The following is a 20,382-nucleotide window of genomic DNA, read 5'->3' as shown; positions in this document are numbered from 1 at the left end:
GGGTAAGCAAATAATTGCAGCTATTAAGTGAATCATTTGGTTGTTAAGCGACTTCAGCTTCCCTCCACTGACTTTGCCTGTTGGAAGCTAATATGGAAACTCACAATTGGCAATCGGATAACCCCAGGATACTACAAGTGGAGTAAATACAGTCCTTGACTTATGACTACAACTGAGGCCAAATTTTCTTCTTGATAAGTGAGGCAGTTGTTAAATGAGTTTCCCCCCCATTGTACGACCTTTCTTGCCACCATTGTTAAGTGAATCACTGCAGTTGTTAAATTAGTAAAATGATTGCTAAGTGAATCTGGCTTCCCCACTGACTTTGCTTATCTGAAGGTTGCAAAAGTTGATCACTTGACCCTGGGACACTGCAACCGTCACAAATATGTGAGTTGCACCAAAAACAAATTCCTTGTGTGTCCAATCACACTTGGCCAATAAAAAAATTCTATTCTATTCTATTCTATTCTATTCTATTCTTATTCCTATTCCTATTCCTATTCCTATTCCTATTCCTATTCCTATTCCTATTCCGTTCCGTTCCGTTCCGTTCCGTTCCGTTCCGTTCCATTCCATTCCATTCCATTCCATTCCATTCCATTCCATTCTATTCTATTCTATTCTATTCTATTCTATTCTACCCTACTCTATTCCTATTCCTATTCTATTCTATTCTATTCTATTCTATTCTATTCTATTCTATTCTATTCTATTCTATTCTATTCCTATTCCTATTCCTATTCCTATTCCTATTCTCTGAATTTTGATCACATGACCATGGGGATGCTGCAATGTACATAACTGTGAAAAACAGTTATAAGCCACTTTTTTCAGCTCCATTGCAACTTCGGGTGGTCACTAAATGAAGTGTTGTAAATCAAGGATAACCTGTACATACCAGCTGCCAGATGACTGAGTTGCACTTATGTGACCAAGGGGATGCTGCGATGGTTGTAAGTTTGATGACAGGTCAAAGGTCACTTTTTGGGGTGACATTGTAACTTCAAATGATTGTGGGGTTTTTAAATAATATTTTATTAGATGATTAGATTATAGAATAAAATACAAAAGTACAAAAGCAAATAATAGGACGCAATGGGAAGGGGAAGGGAAAGAAAAGTGAGGAGAGAAGGTTGTAACTTGAGAATTACCACCCACCACATATATTTCAAGGAATATTGGATATTGTATTTCACCATATAGGTGGAAGTATGATTGTGCTGCTGTCGTTCCTTAGGGCTTGCAGGACTTTTAGTTCTTCTTAGGTGGCCCAAAGTCACCCAACCTGTCATGCCCCTGGTGGAGACTGACTCTGAGGAAGAAGAGGAACAGCCATCAGGGAGTGGAAGTGTGGCTCCGAAGGTTGTGGAGGAGGCTGGGGAAGGGCAGCGGCTGGCTGGGCAGTCAGAGGAGGACCCAGGCCCATCCCCTATCCATCCTAGGGCACATAGGGAGGAGAGGATAAGGGAGAGACGTGGTCTACTGGGGAGGAGAGGGCCTTGATCCTCCTTATGGGCTGCAGGCGTGACAACTGAGTAAGAATCTGGACTTGCGTGCTAAGAAACGCTGGAGACAAATTAGTGTTTTATTCCTAGAGGAGGTTTATCTTGGTTGGGGTTCTTCCAATGGACTGTACCTGATTATCTTCCTGAACTTGGCAATTATTTATCCTGGTCTGTCGTGGAATTTTATGTTTTTGGCTTTTGCTTCGTTAGCGTCTCTTCGAATTTGAACTGTGTTTCTTTCGTTTGAAATATTATTTTGAAAATAGTTTAATCTTCAACTATGTACAATTAAACAATGAAACCAAGTTGAAGGCATTAAAGGACCTTTATTTATCTTTTGTTTTTTGTTATATTTCTGATACACTCCGGGTCATCACACAGCCAGCTTTCATATATTACAAGCCGGGGAGCTTCTATTAACTTCAACTCTGGGTTACAAACTTGAAATTGAGTATTACCTGACTTTTACACTCTGGGAGTGGATTTAGACAGATGCCCATATGCAAAGCCTCCGAAGCATTCTTCAATCTTGCAACTATTTCGCCTTGTAAACAAGGAGATTTCTGTTCCACTCACTCATCCTTTCTGAAGCAAAGGGCTTCCAGATCAATTGGGCTATCATTTCCATCACCCCAGCCATACACACGGAGGGCATCTGTTTGAAAAAGGCTTTAGATAATTAATAGTTCTCGGTCTCCAGATCTCAGATGGGACTTCACAGCTGTGTGTGACATCTGGTGTGTGTGTGTGTGTGTGTGTGTGTGTGTGAGGGGGGAGCTCCCCTGCAAAAAAAAGGTTTGCAGTTGGGTCATTCCAGCTCAGCTCAAGTCTTCCCCTTAAACCCTTTGTCTGCTTGTCGCATCCTCTTAACACAGCAAATAACTCATTTTCCCCTCCCCAGTAACTATTCCCACTAAATGCAATATTCCCTTGGCCAATGGGATAAGGAAGGTTAAGGACCTGAGGGAATGAGTAGGAAAAAGTTTGCTTCTAATTTGGGGAAAACCTGAATATTGCTGGGTTATATATCCAGGTATCAAATATTTGGAAATTATTCATTCAGCTTTTCAATTTCTAAGGAGTATTGGGTTCTTGTATTTTACCATATAGATAGTGTAGGTGGCCCAAAGTCACCCAGACAGCTTTCGTATCCTAAGAGGGGACTAAAACTCACCACCTCCTATCTGTGGAGATTCTCGGTCATCCCTAAGGCGGTACTAGAATTCACAATTTCTGGTTTCTAAGCTGGTGCCCTAACAACTAGACCAGGGGTGTCAAACTCAAGGCCCATGGGCCAAATCCGGCCAATGAGGTGCTTAAATCTGGCCCACAGGGCCAGCCTGGAAATAGCAAAGGACCAGCCTGTGGTGCCTATGGCAACCAAAACAGGGTACAGGGGGGTTGCTGAAAGCAGAGCTGAAGAAGCTTCTTGGATGAGAAGCGAAATGTCTTCAAAGAAAAAACAGAAAGTCCAGTTGCCTCTTGAAAAATGTCCCTTTGGGACAATGGCAGATACAGGCAGTCCTTGACTTATAACCATTTGATTAGTGACTGTTTGAAGTTACAATGGCACTGAAAAGAATGACTTATGGCCATTTTTCACACTTACGATCCTTGCAGCATCCTCATGGTCATGTGATCAAAATTCAGATGCTTGGCAACCAACCAGTCAATCAACCTGTATTGTCAGAGTACAATATGTGTACAATGAGATTGGCTGAGCCAACCAACTTATCTTTATGAAGGTTGCTGTGTCCCAAGGTCTTGTGATCACTTTTTGCAATTTCCTGACCAGCAAAGTCAACGAGGAAGCCAGATTCAATTAACAATCATATTACTAACTTAACAGCTGCAGTGATTTACTTAACAACTGTGGCAAGAAAGGACATAGAATGGGGCAAAACTCTCTTAACAACCGTCTCGCTTAGCAACAGAAATTCTGGGCACAGTTGCGGTTGTAAGTGGAGGACTACCTGAAGTTTAATTTTCTTCTGCTGAAGAATGAAGACGGATGGCGTCTCAGAGAAATAAACAGGAGATTAGCGCTATTGAAGAAGGCAATAACAACACAGATCAGAATAGTTAGAGCAATGGCCTTTCCAATAGTAACTCCTGGCTGTGAAAATTGGTCATTGAAAAACAGCAAGAGAAAGAAGATAAACCTCTTCCAATTATGGATTTGGAGGTGGTTACTAAGAATTCCATGGACTGCAGAATCAATCAGTCAGCCCTGAACCAAATAAAAATTGACTGATCCCTCAAAGCGATGATCAGCAAGCAAAAACTCACACAGTGGGGGTATTTGTTGTGAGCAAATGCAGTTGTAATGGCAAAGATGAGGGAAGTAGAACGAGACTGCAAGAGATAAGGTTGATCATAAACTGGTTAATTGAATGGCGGTGGAGGAAATAGCGTTGTTGCTTGATTGATGAATGGCTGACCTGAAAATAATCAGAATAACAGAGTTGGAAGGGACTGTGGATGTCTTCTAGTCCATCCTCCTGCTCAAGCAGGAGATCCTATACTATGAGATGTTCCGGGGCATGACACAAAGGCAACATAGTCACATAAGTAATACCTCCAACTTTGACCCCAGTGTCCAGGTACCAAGAACAGTCTTCAAGCGGAGGAAATTCAGTCCAACAAAGTACATAGAAACTGTAAATAAAAATCCACACAAACCATGCTGCAGCAATTAACTGGAGAGGGCTGGATAAGGAATTGCAGACTTTGAAGGCCAACATAACACACACAGTTGGGAAGATGGCAGGAACCCAGATAAGCCTCGACAAACCAAGATAACTCACGGTTTGCTTCCAGCAACTTTGCTGTGTGTAGCTTGCCTTTTTAAACACTTGTTCCCAGCTGCAGCTAATGAAGGGAAGCAGGGCCCTTTCCTCCCCAGTAAGCCATGCAACTCATGTTGCTCCCTTCTCCGTTCCTCCCTGTGTGCCCTAGGATGGAGAGGGGATGTGATGACCCGTAGTCTCCCAAAATAACCCCAAACCCAAAACATACATTGAAGTCCGGCAATGCCTTCAACTTAACTTCACTGTTTTATTAGGCACAGTTTAAAGTCATAAAAGTAAATAATGAGGCAAAAGGAAACCAAAAACAAACCTCATTGAGTTCCGAAGCAAGCCAAGATAATTAATCATACATTCCAGGAAGATAACTGGGGAGAGTCCATGGGAAGAATGCCAGCAAAGATAAACCTCATTCAAAGGAAGCACTAAATTTGACTCCAGCAATTCTGACTACGCAGTTACAAACTTATATACATAGCTCCCAGCTGCAAGCCATGAGGAGGATCATGGTAATCTCCTCCCAAGTAGACCTTGCTTTTCCCTGATCCTCTCCTCCCTGTGTGCCCTAGGATGGATAGGGGATGGGCCTGGATCCTCTTCTGACTGCTCAGCTGGCCTCTGCCCTTCCCCAGCCTCCTCCACCACCTCTGGAGCCACACTCCCACTCCCTGTTGGCTGTTCCTCCTCTTCCTCAGAGTCAGTCTCCACCAGAGGCATGACAGGGGGTGGGCCTGGATCTTCCTCTGAATTCCCTCTGCATTGCTCTACCTGTTCCCTGCTCTGCCCAGCTGGACTTTACTCTTCCCCAGTTTCTTCCACAGCCACCGGAGTCACACTCCCACTCCCTGTCAGCTGTTCGACCTCCCCCTCAGAATCAGATTCCAAGAGGGGCATGACATACTATTTCAGACAAATGGTTGTCCAGTATCTTCTTAAAAACCTCCAAAGTTGGAGCACCCACAAATTCTGGAATCAAGTCATTCCACTAATTCATCGTTCTAACCATCAGAAGTTTCTTCTTAGTTTTAAGTTGCTTCTCTCCTTGATTAGTTTCCCCGCATTGCTTCTTGTCCTGCCCTCAGGTGCTTTGGAGAATAGCTTGACTCCCTCTTCTTTGTGGCAGCCCCTGAGATATTGGAACATGTCTCCCCTAGTCCTTCTCTTCATTAAACTCAGCATACCCAATTCCAGCAACTGTTCTTCATAGACTCTAGTCTCCTAATCATCTTTGTTGATCTTCTCTGCACTCTTTTCTAGAGTCTCAACATCTTTTTTATATCATGGCAACCAAAACTGGGTGAATGAAGGAATGAGGAAGGAAAGAAGACCATTTTGGAGTGACTCACAACTAGAAGGCACTTAAGAGAGGTTAATTGTCTGTGGCTAGTTGGCCACAGTGTGTTGTCCTGTTCGACTTAAGAGAGGACCTCCCTTGGTCATTTCAGTACTTCATCTTCTGGCTCTCTTAATTGGTTGGCTACCTTTCCTTAAAGGTTTTCCCAGCTTTGTCTTCAACATGTTAAAAGTTTCTGGGTTAGGCAAATTAAGATTTCAACCTTGAGAAACCTTTTTTCGTATCATTGAAAGGTGCCTTGGTTTTTCCATTCTATTTTGTTTGGAAATTAATGATCGCTTAGTAGAGAAGCCAGAAGCCAAGGCTCGCTTGGAGGGTCAAAGAGAACAGGGAAGCCACAGCCTTTCAACTCTGGACATTCTTTTACCCCCCGCCCCCATGAAAAATTAATCCACATTGTGAATGGTGAACAAAATGGACCCATGGACACAGGCACACATGTCCCTGAGCTCCACTTAAGCTTCCTCAAATCCCCACACCCTCCCAAACCCGACTCCCAGGGAGGAAAACAAAAATACACTTTTTAATCCGGCTTTGGTTATGTTCCTCTTGGATGTGGCCTGAGCAGGTGGGGAAGGAGATTGTAGTGGGAGGTGGGGGGTGGGGGTGGGGGGTGGGGCAGTAGATGGACATATATTGTTTTCCTCCATCCCGAAGTGGTTAAATAGCAGAAGAGAAGAGGAATTGTCATCAGGTCTACAAAGCTGAAAGAGTGAAGAAGAGATCTTGGAGCTGGTAGGTAATATGGGTGTGACAAGGGTAAGACTTCTGAATTATTGTACCCTATGACTATCATTAAGTGCTGTACCTGATGATTCTTGACTCTTGATGAATGTATCTTTTCTTTTATGTATACTGAGAGCATTTGCACCAACAAATTCCTTGTGTGTCCAATCACACTTGGCCAATAAAGAATTCTATTCTATTCTATTCTATTCTATTCTGTTCTGTTCTGTTCTGTTCTGTTCTGTTCTGTTCTGTTCTGTTCTGTTCTGTTCTATTCTATTCTGTTCTGTTCTGTTCTATTCTATTCTATTCTGTTCTGTTCTGTTCTATATAAGCACAACTTGCCAAATTCAGAGAAATTTGATTTGTTTCATGCTGCAGTTTGTTGATTTTAGACTCTAGACTTTTGCAGATGGGCTTGACGCACTAATTTGCCTGAACACACAAAGTTTTCTTAGCATAAGAGGTGAAATGGTCTTCCTTTCCTCCTGCACCCCAAACTGATAGCATTGGTTGTATTCCCTGCACAACACAGGGAATCATTTAAATATAAATCTAGCAGATGCATTCACATGTATGTTGCGTTTGGCTAGTGCTAATCTTGGTGAGAACTTAGGGTTTGGGATGTTTTGTAAAGCTAAGCAAGTAGTTAAGGATGTAGTACCTTGTACCAGCTCAAAATTTGGGTTAAGAATACAAGCAGTCCTTTAATTACAACAGTTTGTGTAATGACCAATCGACACTTATGACCACTGCAGCATCCCCATGGTCATGTGGTTAAAATTCAGACACTTGTCAACTGACTCTTATTTATGACAGTTACAGAGTCCCAGGGTCCTGGGATCAGCTTTTGCGACCTTCTGACACGCAAAGTCCGTTGGGAAGCCAGATTCATTTAACAACCGTGTTACTAACTTAAGAACGGTGAGGAGTCATTTAACAACCATTGCAAGGAAGGTCTTAAAATGGGACAAATTCACTTAACAGCTGCGTAACTTAGCAACAGAAATTTTGTGGTCAGTTGTGGTTGTAAGTCAAGAACTGTCTTGTATTATACCAGAGGTCTCCAAACTTGGCAACTTTAAGACTTGTGGACTTCAACTCCCAGAATTCTCCAGCCAGCAGAGCTTTCTGGGAGTTGAAGCATAGAATTCTGGGAGTTGAAGTCCACAAGTCTTAAAGTTGTCAAGTTTGGGGACCCCTGTATTATACAAACCAAACTATGTTACATTTCTTCCCATTTTTCACGCCTGCTTTATTTAAGGGCACCTTCTGTTTATTCTGCTTCTATCTTAACAGACCTTTCCCTACGGCACTGCTTGGATTTATCCTGCGCTTTCCACATTGTGCCCAATTTGTAGACAAACCTTCCTAGCTTGGACTTTGCATAAACTAATAATAATAATGGAAATTATGCTACATTATGATGAGGTCAAAGTTTGGAAGAAAAATTTCCTTGGCTATAATAAATGTGGTTCATTTTGAGCATCCTTAGAACATCCCCTGGCCATTGATATGGGATATCAGGGCTGTTTTGTTTAGGGGTGTGCTGGCTTAGTGAAAGCCAGATATCTTACATTACTACTGAGAATGTACCATGTCAAATGTGAGATGTCTCTGGGGGGATGTTCAGTCAACAGGCTCAACTGAACTAAAGTGAGGCTGACTCGGTTTAGTTAACTAAGATGTAGGAAGCCAGCTGTTATTTTAGTGTGTTGGGTGAGTTAGGGCATTATATTAAACTGCTAGCTTGATACCTGTGTTATCACTACAAAACTATGTGGTCGGGCTTAGTTTTGGGGGAGGAAAATAAGGGGGAAAAAATTCTGCCTCTGCCTACCAGCATCCATCGGTATTCATCTGCTAGTGTCCTGTCAGTGTGTGAGAGAGTTGAGGGCTGTTTGGAAACTGAAAAAGTATATGCTGTGTGAACAAGAAGGAGACAGCAAGAAGCCTGGGCGTGGCTCAGCTCAACTATTCTGTACTAAAGCTGCTTGGTACTGTGAAAAAAACTGAAACTCCTCTGCTTGTGTTTTGCATTTGGAACAGATTTCTTTTCAGGTGGGGAGGGGAAGTAGAACTCCTTAGCATCAGAGCGTGTTAATAATAATATATGAAATACTAATGCTCTGATGGTCATTTAGAAAAATCTTTTCTTAGTGAGCACTTAGAAGGCAAGGGGAACATACATGCCAAATTTCAAGTTTGTAGGCTTTACAATTCTGTAGATTTTGTGATGATACGTGAGTGGTATTTTGCTTTTTTATATATAGAAGAAGATAATATGGTTTGTTTGAAGGACAGTTTCTCCACTAATACATCCATCCCATTACATCCACAGGGTGAGAAGGCAGGGTATGCAGTGATGGGAGGCAATTTATTTTACTACTGGTCCTGTGGGCGTGGCTTGGTGGGCGTGGCAGGGGAAGGATACTGTAAAATCTCCAGTCAGAGGTGCTATTTGCCGGCTCTCCGAACTACTCAAAATTTCCACTAACCGGTTCTCCAGAACTGGTCAGAATCTGCTGAATACCACCTCTGAAGGTATGTTGTGGGTCCTGTCACTTAGGGCTCAATTGTGGTCATAAGTTGAAGACTACCTGCATTGTGCAAATGCTGAGAATCAAATTGATTGTGACAAGGTGCAATAAAAGAAAATCAATCAATAACTTATGGAGTTGGTTTCAACACAGCAAGGAAAAGTTCAGATTTGATAACACCAACATGTTACCTGCGATCAAACAACCTGCTGTCATTTTTGTCCCTAGGCATGAGTCACGCAGGTTTAAGTTTGCCCTCAGTTGTAGCAGTGTTAAAGTGATGTTTGCTTCCCGGATTCCAATATCGTCGAAAGACGGAATGCAAAATTGATTTGGCTTGCATTGACTTGCTCGACAGCTGACTGCACGGTGGGACGGCTTTCTGACCATCTTAACTTGGGAGGGTTGCAATGCAGAAGAGCAGTTCAGCCTGGCAGTCAAGAAAGGCCTACAGCAGAAGGATCTGCAAAAGGGTCAAAAAAGTCACACAGAAACAACCCACAAGGGATTAAAAAAGGTGCCATACCATAACAACATAAGAGCACACAATAGATACAAACTCAAGGTTAACCGCACCAAACTTGATTGCAAGAAATACGACTTCAGCAACAGAGTGGTCAATGTCTGGAATACTCTACCTGACTCTCTGGTTTCTTCCCCAAACCCCAAAAACTTTAACCTTAGACTGTCTACTATTGACCTCACCCCTTTCCTAAGAGGCCTGTGGAGGCGTGCATAAGCGCACCAACATGCCTACAATCCCTGTCCTATTGTTTTTTTTATTTTTTTTAATTTTTCTTATATGTATCCATGTATTTATAACTATGTTTTTACTTATACCTATTATCTTGTAAGCAATTGACAAAAATAAATAAATAAATAAAATAAATAAAATATAAACAACTGATGGCAGAAGAAAACCTACAAGTCCATTGAGTCTGCCCTTTGAGGGTTTGGGGTTTTTTTTCTCTTTTAATTTATTAGTTTTTATTTTTAATTATTATATTTATGGTTTATTTATTTTTATTTTTTTAAATTTTTGTTGGATGATAGATATGTGTTTATCCCTAGCATGTTTAAACTCAGTTACTGATGATTGACCCACTGCCTCCGCTGGAAGTCGGTTCCAAGCTTCCACTACTTTTTCTGTGAAGTAATCAGTGGTGGGATTTAAATTTTTTACTACCGGTTCTGTGGGCGTGGCTTGGTGGGTGTGGCTTGGGGAGTGTGGCAGGGGAAGGAGGATACTGTAAAATCTCCATTCCCTCCTCACCCCACAAACCTGCTTTCCAGCTCCATTCTCCTGTGCAAGGCAACAAAAGAAGACCCAGCCGATCAGCTGGGATTCAGGAGGCAGCGAATAGATGGGAGCAGAGCCAGTCAGAACTGATATTTGTCCAGTGCTCCAAACTACTCAAAATTTCTGCTACCGGTTCTCCAGAACTGGTCAGAACCTGCTGAATACCATTTTCTAACATTACTTTTGAACCTCCTTCCTGTCAGTTTGAGATTACGCCCCTGTGTTCTTTATTTTTCCTTAACATTGGAAATACTGACTTCTAGAACTTTATCCACACCTTTAATATATTTAAAGGTTTTAATCATGCCCTCCTTCCCCTCTGTCCTTTGGGTTGTACATACATTATTCAGTTCTTCCTGATTTGTTTTGTCCCTCAGATCGTGCACCATTATTTTGCCTGCCTGTTGACTTTTAAAAATGTACAGTATATTGCGTAGTTGTGTCCACCATCCTCTCTCCAGGTCTCCCCTGGCCCCCAGCCCTGAGAATGACATAAGAAAGAGTGTTGATCAACTTGTAACAATATATTTTCATGTATCTATGGAGATTCTCAGTCATCCAGGTCATGGTTGTCCCAAAGGTGCTTTTTCAAAAGGCAACTGGACTCTCTTGGTTTTTCCATCTTGTTCAAGAAGCTTCTTCAGTTCTGAAGAACATCTGAAGAACTGAAGAAGCTTCTTGGATGAGAAGTGAAACATCTTCATGAAAAAGCAAAGGAAGTCCAGTTGACTTTTGAAGAAGCACCTTTGGGATAATATATTTTCTTAGAAACTTTCTTCAAATGAATGAGATGGAAGGGACCTTGGAGGTCTTTTTCACCTCTTTCTTGTCTTCTCTTTTTTACCTCCTCCAAGCAAAGAGCGCAGACACGATGTACTACCTTTGTGGAGCCATTGCTCGTCCACTTCTTGCCTTCCCATCCCTGGGATGCATCTTGCAGCACCCTCAACCAACATCAGAGGGTTATGCCTTGACTTTGGCGGCTGGAACACGGCCTTCTGCTTTCCGTGAGGTCCTCGTGTCAGACCATTTATCAGGTGAGAGATTCTGTCTGTCAGGCTGGCCAGGAGAGCATCACACAGCTACTGTCCAATTACTGCCCTTCATACCTTGTTCAACCATCACTGTCCTTACAGTGGTGGGATTCAAAAATTTTTTACTACTGGTTCTGTGGGGGTGGCTTGGTGGGCAGTGGCATGGCTTTGTGGGCATGGCTTTGTGGGTATGGCAGGGGAAGCATACTGCAAAATCCCCATTCCCTCCCCACCCCACTAACCTGCTTTCCAGCTCCGTTCTCCTGTGCAGGGCGACCAAAGGAGACCCAGCCGATCATCTGGGACTCGGGAGGCAGAGAATAGATGGGGGCAGGGCCAGTCAGAGGTGTTATTGGCCAATTCTCCAAACTACTCAGAATTTCCGCTGTCGGTTCTCCAGAACTGGTCAGAAGCTGCTGAATACCACCTCTGTGTCCTTATCTATAATTTAAGTTTAATTTCTAACATAATGAATAGTTTTCTTAAAACAGGAATGACAAAGGTTCAATCTTTCCTCTCCCCTGCCAGCACTTCACAAATTTCACAAGGATAGTCTCTCTATAGACCTTTGATTTGGCACCATTTTCCTTCCTTCCTTCCTTCCTTCCTTCCTTCCTTCCTTCCTTCCTTCCTTCCTTCCTTCCTTCCTTCCTTCCTTCCTTCCTTCCTTCCTTCCTTCCCTCCCTCCCTCCCTTGGATTGCTAATGGGAATGTAATGACTGCAGGCTAATTCTTGGCTTCAGTCCCAGCCTCCACCTCTTCTTTTCCTACATGGAGATTGTTTTATAGTAGTCCTTGACTTACGACTACAATTGAACCCAAAATTTCTGTTGCTAAGAGAGACAATAGTTAACTGTATTTTGCTCCCTTTTACCATCTTCTTGCTACAGTTGTTAAGAGAATCACAGTGGTACTAAGTGTGAAAAATGGTAATAAGTCACTTTTTTTCAGTGTTGTTGTAACTTGGAACAGTCACTAAAAAACGGTTGTAAGTCGAGGACTACTAGTATAATTTAATGTGATTTTATGTATTTTGATGGGGAACCACAGAGAGTTGGTTAAAAGATGGGCGGCTGTATCAGTGTTTTAAATAAATAAAGGTGTGAATGATGTCAAAACATTGAGCACAACTGGGTGATCAAAGCCCCGCCTCTTTTTACATATGCGTGATGCACATAACAGACGTCAAAAAGAGGCAGTGCTTTTATTGTTCAGTTATATCTGCTATTTTGATGTCTTTGACCCCTTGGTGGATGCCTCTTTGGAGGGGATGAGTAGAAAAGGGGTGGCTGTTTATCAAATCTTATCTTGCTTCTCATTTGGCACTGATAGAATAAGGGCGAAGGTTTGTTCTCTGAACTTGTGGGTTGGGTTCCTAACATTTTGCTACCAGGCTAGGTAATTTAAACTAAACTCCATTTTGTTATCAGGCTAGATAACATCTTCAGCAGAGTTTAAATTAAAGTCCACTGAAGATGTTACCTAGCCTGATAATGGGATGTTCATAAACCAACCAACAAGCTCAGAGAACAAGCCTTCATCCTCAGCCTACACCGGAGCTATAGGTATTTGTCAACAAAACTGACAGAATACTTTCAGATCTGAAGAGAAGGTTCCCTACTTTGGCTTTAGGTTTGACTTTGAATGAATTGGGGAGATACAAGTGTTAGAAATGTTTATATATAGAACCACAGATCAAACAAAGTGTACAGTCACCATGTGCTTTACTGCTTAACTGTTCTGTATCTTTTGAAATAGGAAGCTCTTCTTAGAAGAATAGAGTATAGATCCAAACTTGTAAACACTGCCATCTACTGACTCATTATTACTGTAGCTGTTGCACAAAAATACAGTCCAACAATATATTCCAACAAAAAGTCACCTATGATGACCCTTCCCTTCCTTTGTTCTCCAAACACACAGCCCTGTTGCTGGGCCTGCCCTATGGACTCCCCCAGAAACGGCGGAGGAGCCGTACAGCTTTCACTGAAGAACAGCTGGAAGTGCTGGAGAACACTTTCAAAGAAACCCATTACCCAGATGTGAACACTAGGGAGCGCCTGGCCATGGCTGCCAATCTACCTGAAGCACGGATTCAGGTGAGCCTTTGTAACCCTTCTAGATGGATGTTGTAGAATAGATTCCCATTTCTCATTTCTCTCCAGCCTCTACAGCAGTGTTTTTCAACCTTGGCAGCTTGTAGGTTTGTGGACTTCAACTCCTAGAATTCCCCAGCCAGCCAGCCTTGAATTCTGGCAGCTGAAGTCCACACATCTTCAAGCTGCCAAGATTGAAAAACACTGCTATACAGTATTGCTTCTGTTTCGAGTCACCATAAGCTTTTCAGATTTTTATTGCAAAGGTTTTTGTGGATTTCATTTTGTTATTGCTGTTATCAAATTTCCCTAACAAAGATTCAGCTGTCAAGCATAGATCTCCTGGTACAATGTGCTCCAATGGATTACAAACTGCAAAGCACCTGAAGGCAGGACAAGTGATGGATGGAAATTAATCAAGAGGAGAACTAACCTAGAACTAACGAGAAATTTCCCAACATGCGGGTTTGACCAGTGGTGGAATTCAAAAATTTTAAATAACGGTTCTGTGGGCATGGCTTGGTGGACAGGGTGTGGTTTGGTGGGTGTGGCTTGGTGGGCATGGCTTGATGGGCGTGGCAGGGGAAGGATACTGTAAAATTTCCATTCCCACCCCACTCCTGGGAGAAAGTTACTGCAAAATCCCATTCCCACCCCACCCCACTACCCTGCTTTCCAGCTCCATTCTCCTGTGCAGGGCAACCAAAGAAGACCCAGCCGATCAGCTGGGACTCAGTGGGAGGCAGAGAATAGATGGGGTTGGCGGGGCCAGTCAGAGGTGGTATTTGCTGGTTCTCCAAACTACTCAAAATTTTCGCTACCAGTTCTCCAGAACTGGTCAGAACCTGCTGAACACTTGGGTTTGACTCTTGTTTTGCCTCTTGCCCTTCCTATGAGTTAAATAATTTTTGGCTAAGGATTTCTTTGATTTTGGGGGAAGGCATTTCCCAAGATATATTATCTTTTGATTGTAAAACGAATTGCAGAACAAAATTTGGAGAAAACATAACTTCAACAAGTAACTAAATTTCAGTTAATGTTTACCCCAAAACCACAGAATTCAAATCTTGGCAGCTGAATGTAAATTTAAGTAAAATTTCTCCTGCACCCCTAATGAGAAGTGGTCATGATTCGAATGGAACTTATCCATTCCACTCCATTATTTTGAATTATTTTTGTCACAATTTGGGCACCAGTTTTGCAAGAGATCGAGTGGATTTGCCCATCCTCATAAATGGAAATGTAGAAACCACTTAATTAATGGTTTGACTTTTTACACTCTCTAAACAGAGTGTTGATGTCATATTTTTCAAGTTTTCACAATTTATGACAGAGACCATTCTTGGATGTTTCGTAATACCCTTATCATTCGTAATACCCCTATCTTTCGTAATACCCTTATCCATGGACATGCTATGTACCCTTATTTTATTACCTGCAATTTTGCTCTTCTTTATGGTGTAATATGTTTTCTTGTACCCATTGAAGAGAGTTTAACAACTGGCTGTTCAGCTTAACAACTGGAGAGTTTAACAACTTTCCTGAGTGTGTTAATATTCATTGCACACTCAGGAAAGTTTAATCTCAATTAATTTGATTGCACTCCAGCGCCATACAAAACCACTTGGCTATACTTCCCTGTTGGGCATGTGTGATTAGCAATGGACACATACTGTCCCACATAACCATGTATGTATTTCCATGCATGTGTATTAGAACAATAATCCACCTTTGGTCACATTTTAATTAGGAATGTGACAAGAAGTCTATGAATGCTCTTTAAAGGATGACATAATAACATCTGCTAAGACAATGTTGTAGATACCGATAAAGAAGAATATTTATAGAATAGATTTGGAAAGGACCTTGGAGGTCTTCTAGTCCAGCCCACTGCTCAAATAGGAGAATCTATACTATTTTATATAAGTGTCTGTCTAGTCTTTTCTTAAAAACCTCCAGTGTTGGAGCGCCCACGATTTCTGGTGGCAAGCTGTTCCACTGGTCAATTGTCCTTCCTGTTAGGAAGTTTCTCCTGAATTCCAGGTTGCTTCTTCTTTGATTAGTTTCCAACCATTGTTTCTTGTCCTGCCCTCTCTGGTGCTTTGGAGAATAATTTCACCCCCTCTTCTTTGTGGCAGTCCCTCAAATACTGAAAGACTGCTATCGTGTCGCCCCTAATTCTTTAGCCTCGCCAAACCCAAATCCTGCAATCATTCTTCATGTTTTGGTATTCAGGCTTTTGAGCCTGCTAGCTGCTCTTCTCTGGACTTTTTCCAAAGTCTCAACATCTTTTTTGTAATATGGGTGCCCCAAAGTGGTACTAATACTTCACTAGTGCTAATACTAATACTTCATTTGTAGCTCTGGGTTGAAATGAGGGGGTCCTTGGGGTTCTGAGAGCTTGATTATTTTCTTGCAGATGTTGCATTACCCCAAAACTAGTTTGGGTAATGAAAGGTGTGCAAGAAAACCAAGCTCAGACAGCCCCAAGGACCCTCAGTGTTTTAGGTAGCAGTCTGCAACGTACAGCGCCCCCTAGTGTCTGCTTTCCTACCTTCAAACTTTCATATAGAGCAGGGATTCTGGGAGTTGAAGTCCTCCAGGCTTAAAGTTGCCAAGGTTGGAGACCCCTAATATAGAGTACTGTAGTATAAATTAGGGCACTGTTTCTCAACCTTAATAACTTTAACAGCTGTGGACTTCAGTTCCTCAAATTCTGGGTGTGGAATTCTGGGAGTTGAAGTCCACATTTCTTAATGTTGCTGAAGTTGAGAAACATTGAATTAGATGATGAAACGTGAAATATGACTAGTAAACATGATTAGGTGATGAAACATGAAACATGATTAGTAAAATTGGGCATTAGCAACTGTCCGTTATGGGTAACTGCATTTAAAGTGTAAATTTTATAAAGAGTTGTGCATTGGAAAGTATATTTGGCATAATTTGCATAATTAAAAGAAACGCTCATGTTAGAGACATGTTTCCTTAATAAGAAAGGAAAAAGTACACTATTGCATTAAGAGTTACCTTGTTTCCCAAAGTCCCACGCTAGCGTTTCCCAACAATGGCAAATTTAAGAGGTGAGGTCTGCTACACCCAGAATTCTCATCAATGGCTACACTGGCTGTGGAATTCTGGGATTTGAGGTTTACATATCTGGAAGTGGCCAAGGTGGGGAAACACTGTCCTACACCACCCATAAAATACAGATTCTTTCCAACCCATTTAAGGTGTGTCTGTTTTTCTTGGGTAATAAAGAAGTACATTGTATCTGGGTGCATTTCTGCTTTCCTACCTGTTTTAAGTATTTGATTATGTGGTAGTGTGGGGCAAGCTCCTTGTACTGTCATGTAGTCAAAGAGGAGAGAAAGAAACACGTAGAACAGTAGAATAGAGCAGAGCAGAGCAGAACAGAACAGAACAGAATAGAATAACAGTTGGAAGGGACCTTGGAGATCTTCTAGTCCAACCCCCTGCTTAGGCAGGAAACCACCACTTTAGATAAATGGTTATCCAATCTCTTCTTAAAAACTTCCAGTGTTGGAGCATTCACAACTTCTGGAGCCAAGTTGTTCCACAGGTTAATTGTTCTGCCAGGAAATTTCTCCTTAGTTCTAAGTTGCTTCTCTCCTTGGTTAGTTTCCACCCATTGTTTCTTTGTTCTGCCCTCAGGTGCTTTGGAGAATAGCTTGACTCCCTCTTCTTTGTGGCAACCCCTGAGATATTGGAACACTCCTCTCATGTCTCTCCTAGTCCTTCTCTTATCAGATTAGACATACCCAGTTCCACCATCTGTTCTGTATATGTTTTATCCTCCACTCCCCTAATCATCTTTGTCATCAAGACAAATCCTCATAGACAGCAGTGATATAGTCCTTGACATACAGCCATTCCTTTATTGACCATTTGAAGTTACAACAGCACAGAACAAAATGACTTACAACCAGTCCTCATACTTATGACTGTCACAGCAGCCCCATAGTTACATGATCACAATGTAGTTCTTGGCAATTGGCTGCCAATGGTTGCCATGTTCTACAGTTATATGATCACCATTCATGACCTTCCCTGTTGGCTTCCAAAAACAAAAACAATCGGGGAGGTTGACTTTACGTAATGACCATATGATTCACTTAACAACCATGTCAAAAACATTTGTAGAATTGGGCACACTTAACCACTTTCTTAGTAATGGAGATTCTGGTCCAATTGTGATTGTACGTTGAGGACTATCTGTATACACTTTGAAAAATAATAATGAAATAGTTGATCCAAAATGTTTTCACCTGTGCTGCTAAGTTTCTACAAGGCAGGAATTTCCTTTGATTTAATTCCACTTTCCGTGTTCACACTTTTACAATTCTGTAACTGCAAATAACTTTTTCTTACAATGGAGAATTTCCATAGTTCTTAATCCAAGTATCATTTTTTCCCCCAACCCTTCTTGGCCCCATCACAGGTATGGTTCAAAAATCGCAGAGCAAAATTCTGCAAGGGCCAACCTAGCTTGGCAAAGAAACCAAGGTCAACTGCATTCCTAGAGACCACTGGAGGAGGCCAAAGACAAGATGCAGAAGAACGGTGCCATGTGAAGATGTCTTGGATCCAACCAGCTTCGGTGACTACCGTGCTGGAAAGAAAACAGTGTGTGGTGTCAATTACAAAAGAGAACATGATTACATTTCCTTGCTACTTCCCAGGAGACAGTTCAACATCTCCTGGCAGTTCTTGCCCTCTTGATCCAACATCACTCCACAAAGAGCTCCAGAGCACTCAGGATTTAGGGTTGTGCTATGGATCAACCTGGCCCTTGCCAGCTTATTGGCTAAATGCATAGAAGCAAACACCTGTTTCCAAGGTGTCTGTAGAGATGGTTTAATCCCTCCCCATCAGCTATGAGGCCCAGCATTCCAACACTCTTAGATTTGCCTTATGTAATAGATGAAGCTCATCACACCCACAGAGCAAAATGAGAAAGGCAGATTAAAAAGACTCAAAGAGAGTAGTTTGGAAAGGCCATCTGGGCAAGGGAAAGCAACTGTGGTCTTCCCTAACTTGCAGTCATCCAGATGTGTGGGCCAGGAGATGGTTGGAATTGCTGTCCCATTACATCTGGATCCAGAAGCACCAGCCAACTTAGGAGGGTCTCTTCCTGGGGGTAACAGTGTCCATTAACCCTCTGATCAGTCAACTAACTCATGATCCTATAAAACGGAAGTGTCCAACATTGGCAACTTTAAGACTTCAACTCCCAGAATTCCCCAGTCAGCCATGCTGACTGGGGATTTCTCAGAGTTGAATCCGTGGATCCTAAAGTTGACACAGTTGGACATCCCTGTTATAAAGATTTGTTTTGAAAGAAACCTAGTGGATTCACCAGATCCAGAAAGACAAATACCCTGAAAGACTTTTAAGTGCTGGTTCAAATCACATGTCAAAGGCAAGAATGAAATAGGAGTATACAATAAGATAGCATATGTATTTAACTATCTATTTCTTGATTTCATGAGTCACATTCAGTCTAATTGAGGAAGGATTAATTTTATCTTAATGACTCCCTGATTCAGAGATATCTTTGTAATTGCCTAACTCTATTTTGAGCACCAACATTACAAGAATACTTAAAGTTGGGAAACAATATATTCGTAAATAAGTTATATGGATGGCCAATTAAATTATTTTAATTGTTATGATCTTGTCTTTATTATAAAGTACACTCCTCTATTTTAGAAAGCTCCCTTTTATTAGAATATACTGTTTTGTGAAGTTTTTCTCTGTAAAGCAAAATCAGAAACTAAAACAATTGGGGTCACCTGAAGACCAGGAATTGCCTACCTTTCTCTTAAACAATTTCTCCAAAAAATAACCAGAGGAGATTGGCTAGAATGTCAGGAGACAAAATGTTAATTATAGAAGCTACTGTATCTATAACATCCTATAATTAGAATTGTAGCCTCATGAACAGCTTGCTATACTACTCTCCTTAGTTCTTGTACTGTGGTTTTATGGCTCTATAGTAATTATAGTAATTATATAGAAAGAGTTTCCCTGTTGTATCTCTGCTTGATCTGTACTCTTCCTCCTCCTAATATGCCTTTACTAGAATGGCTTCCTGAACCCCAGTTCACTAGAAGATTTCTGCGATGTATGAAATTAATTTACTTTGTCTTGCTCATTGCCAGATTTACTGTAGCAGAACAAAGGAAAATGCAAGTATATTTTCCTTTGGATTACTGCTATTTAAAAGTGTACAAAACATCTTGAAAAACAACAACAACCCTACAGTACAATGGTGCCTTGAAGAACTTTTTTGAGCAAAGAATTGCTTAACTTGTCTGTGATTATTATTTATTTAAATGTAATGGAATGGCCACCAACGGACTCCGATTACTGTAGTATACAAAATTAGAGAAAGCATAAAAACAATGAAGAATGTTATATCAAAAAGACAGCCTGGACTAAAATAATCTAATAGACAGCAAAATGAGCAAAGCAAAACAAGGGGTATTGATCAAACAATAAACACGACCCCCATCTCTATATATATAAAAGCGAAATACCACTCACGCATCATCACAACATCTCCAGAACCGTAAAGCCTACAAACTTGAAATTTGGCATGTATGTTCCTCTTGCCTTCTAAGTGCTGATTAAGAAAGGATTTTTCGAAATGACCATCAGAGCATTAGTATTTTGTATATTATTATTAATACGCTCTGATGCTAAGGAGTTCTACTCCCCTCCCCACCTGAAAAGAAATCTGTTCCAAATGCAAGACACAAGCAGAGGAGAGGAGTTTCAGCTTTAGTTTCACAGCACTAAGCAGTTTTAGTACAGAACAGTTGAGCTAAGCCATGCCCAGGCTCCTTGCTGTCTCCTTCTTGCTCTCTTTGCAAATACTGTTTCAGTTTCCATGTTCCAGTTTCCAAACAGCCCTCAACTCTCTCACACATTGACAGGATGCTAGCCAGATAGAATACCAATGGATGCTGGTAGGCAGAGGCAGAATTTTAC

The 20,382-nt window shown here is 41.5% G+C and overlaps 1 protein-coding gene across 2 annotated transcripts; it reads left to right on the top strand.

The window, feature by feature from the left end:
• Nucleotides 1–6,313: 6,313 nt before the first annotated feature.
• Nucleotides 6,314–19,906, top strand: LOC148128399 (diencephalon/mesencephalon homeobox protein 1-like). 2 transcript variants are annotated; one of them, XM_087923304.1, is made up of 4 exons: nucleotides 6,314–6,404; nucleotides 11,090–11,272; nucleotides 13,193–13,368; nucleotides 17,828–19,906. In XM_087923304.1, the coding sequence occupies exons 2-4, from the start codon at nucleotides 11,107–11,109 to the stop codon at nucleotides 18,203–18,205; spliced, it is 720 nt and encodes a 239-aa protein (XP_087779430.1). In that variant the 5' UTR covers nucleotides 6,314–6,404; nucleotides 11,090–11,106; the 3' UTR covers nucleotides 18,206–19,906. The 2 variants fall into 2 exon arrangements, with proteins under 2 accessions (XP_087779430.1, XP_087779423.1); XM_087923297.1 differs by lacking the exon at nucleotides 6,314–6,404 and having other exon boundaries at nucleotides 11,008–11,272.
• The last annotated feature ends 476 nt before the right edge of the window (nucleotides 19,907–20,382 follow it).

The sequence above is a fragment of the Pseudonaja textilis genome, chromosome 1 (genome assembly GCF_049901715.1).
Source record: "Pseudonaja textilis isolate UNSWEBS1 chromosome 1, rPseTex1.2, whole genome shotgun sequence".
Classification (NCBI taxonomy): domain Eukaryota; kingdom Metazoa; phylum Chordata; class Lepidosauria; order Squamata; family Elapidae; genus Pseudonaja; species Pseudonaja textilis.
This window is presented reverse-complemented; position numbering and strand designations above follow the sequence as displayed.

Bases quoted from the DNA above. Each gene is read 5' to 3' on its own strand.
- LOC148128399 (XM_087923297.1), top strand. From the start codon at position 11,017: ATGAATGAGATGGAAGGGACCTTGGAGGTCTTTTTCACCTCTTTCTTG. The intron at 11,273-13,192 runs GTGAGAGATTCT...CCAAACACACAG, and splicing joins CGTGTCAGACCATTTATCAG to CCCTGTTGCTGGGCCTGCCC. The intron at 13,369-17,827 runs GTGAGCCTTTGT...GCCCCATCACAG, and splicing joins TACCTGAAGCACGGATTCAG to GTATGGTTCAAAAATCGCAG.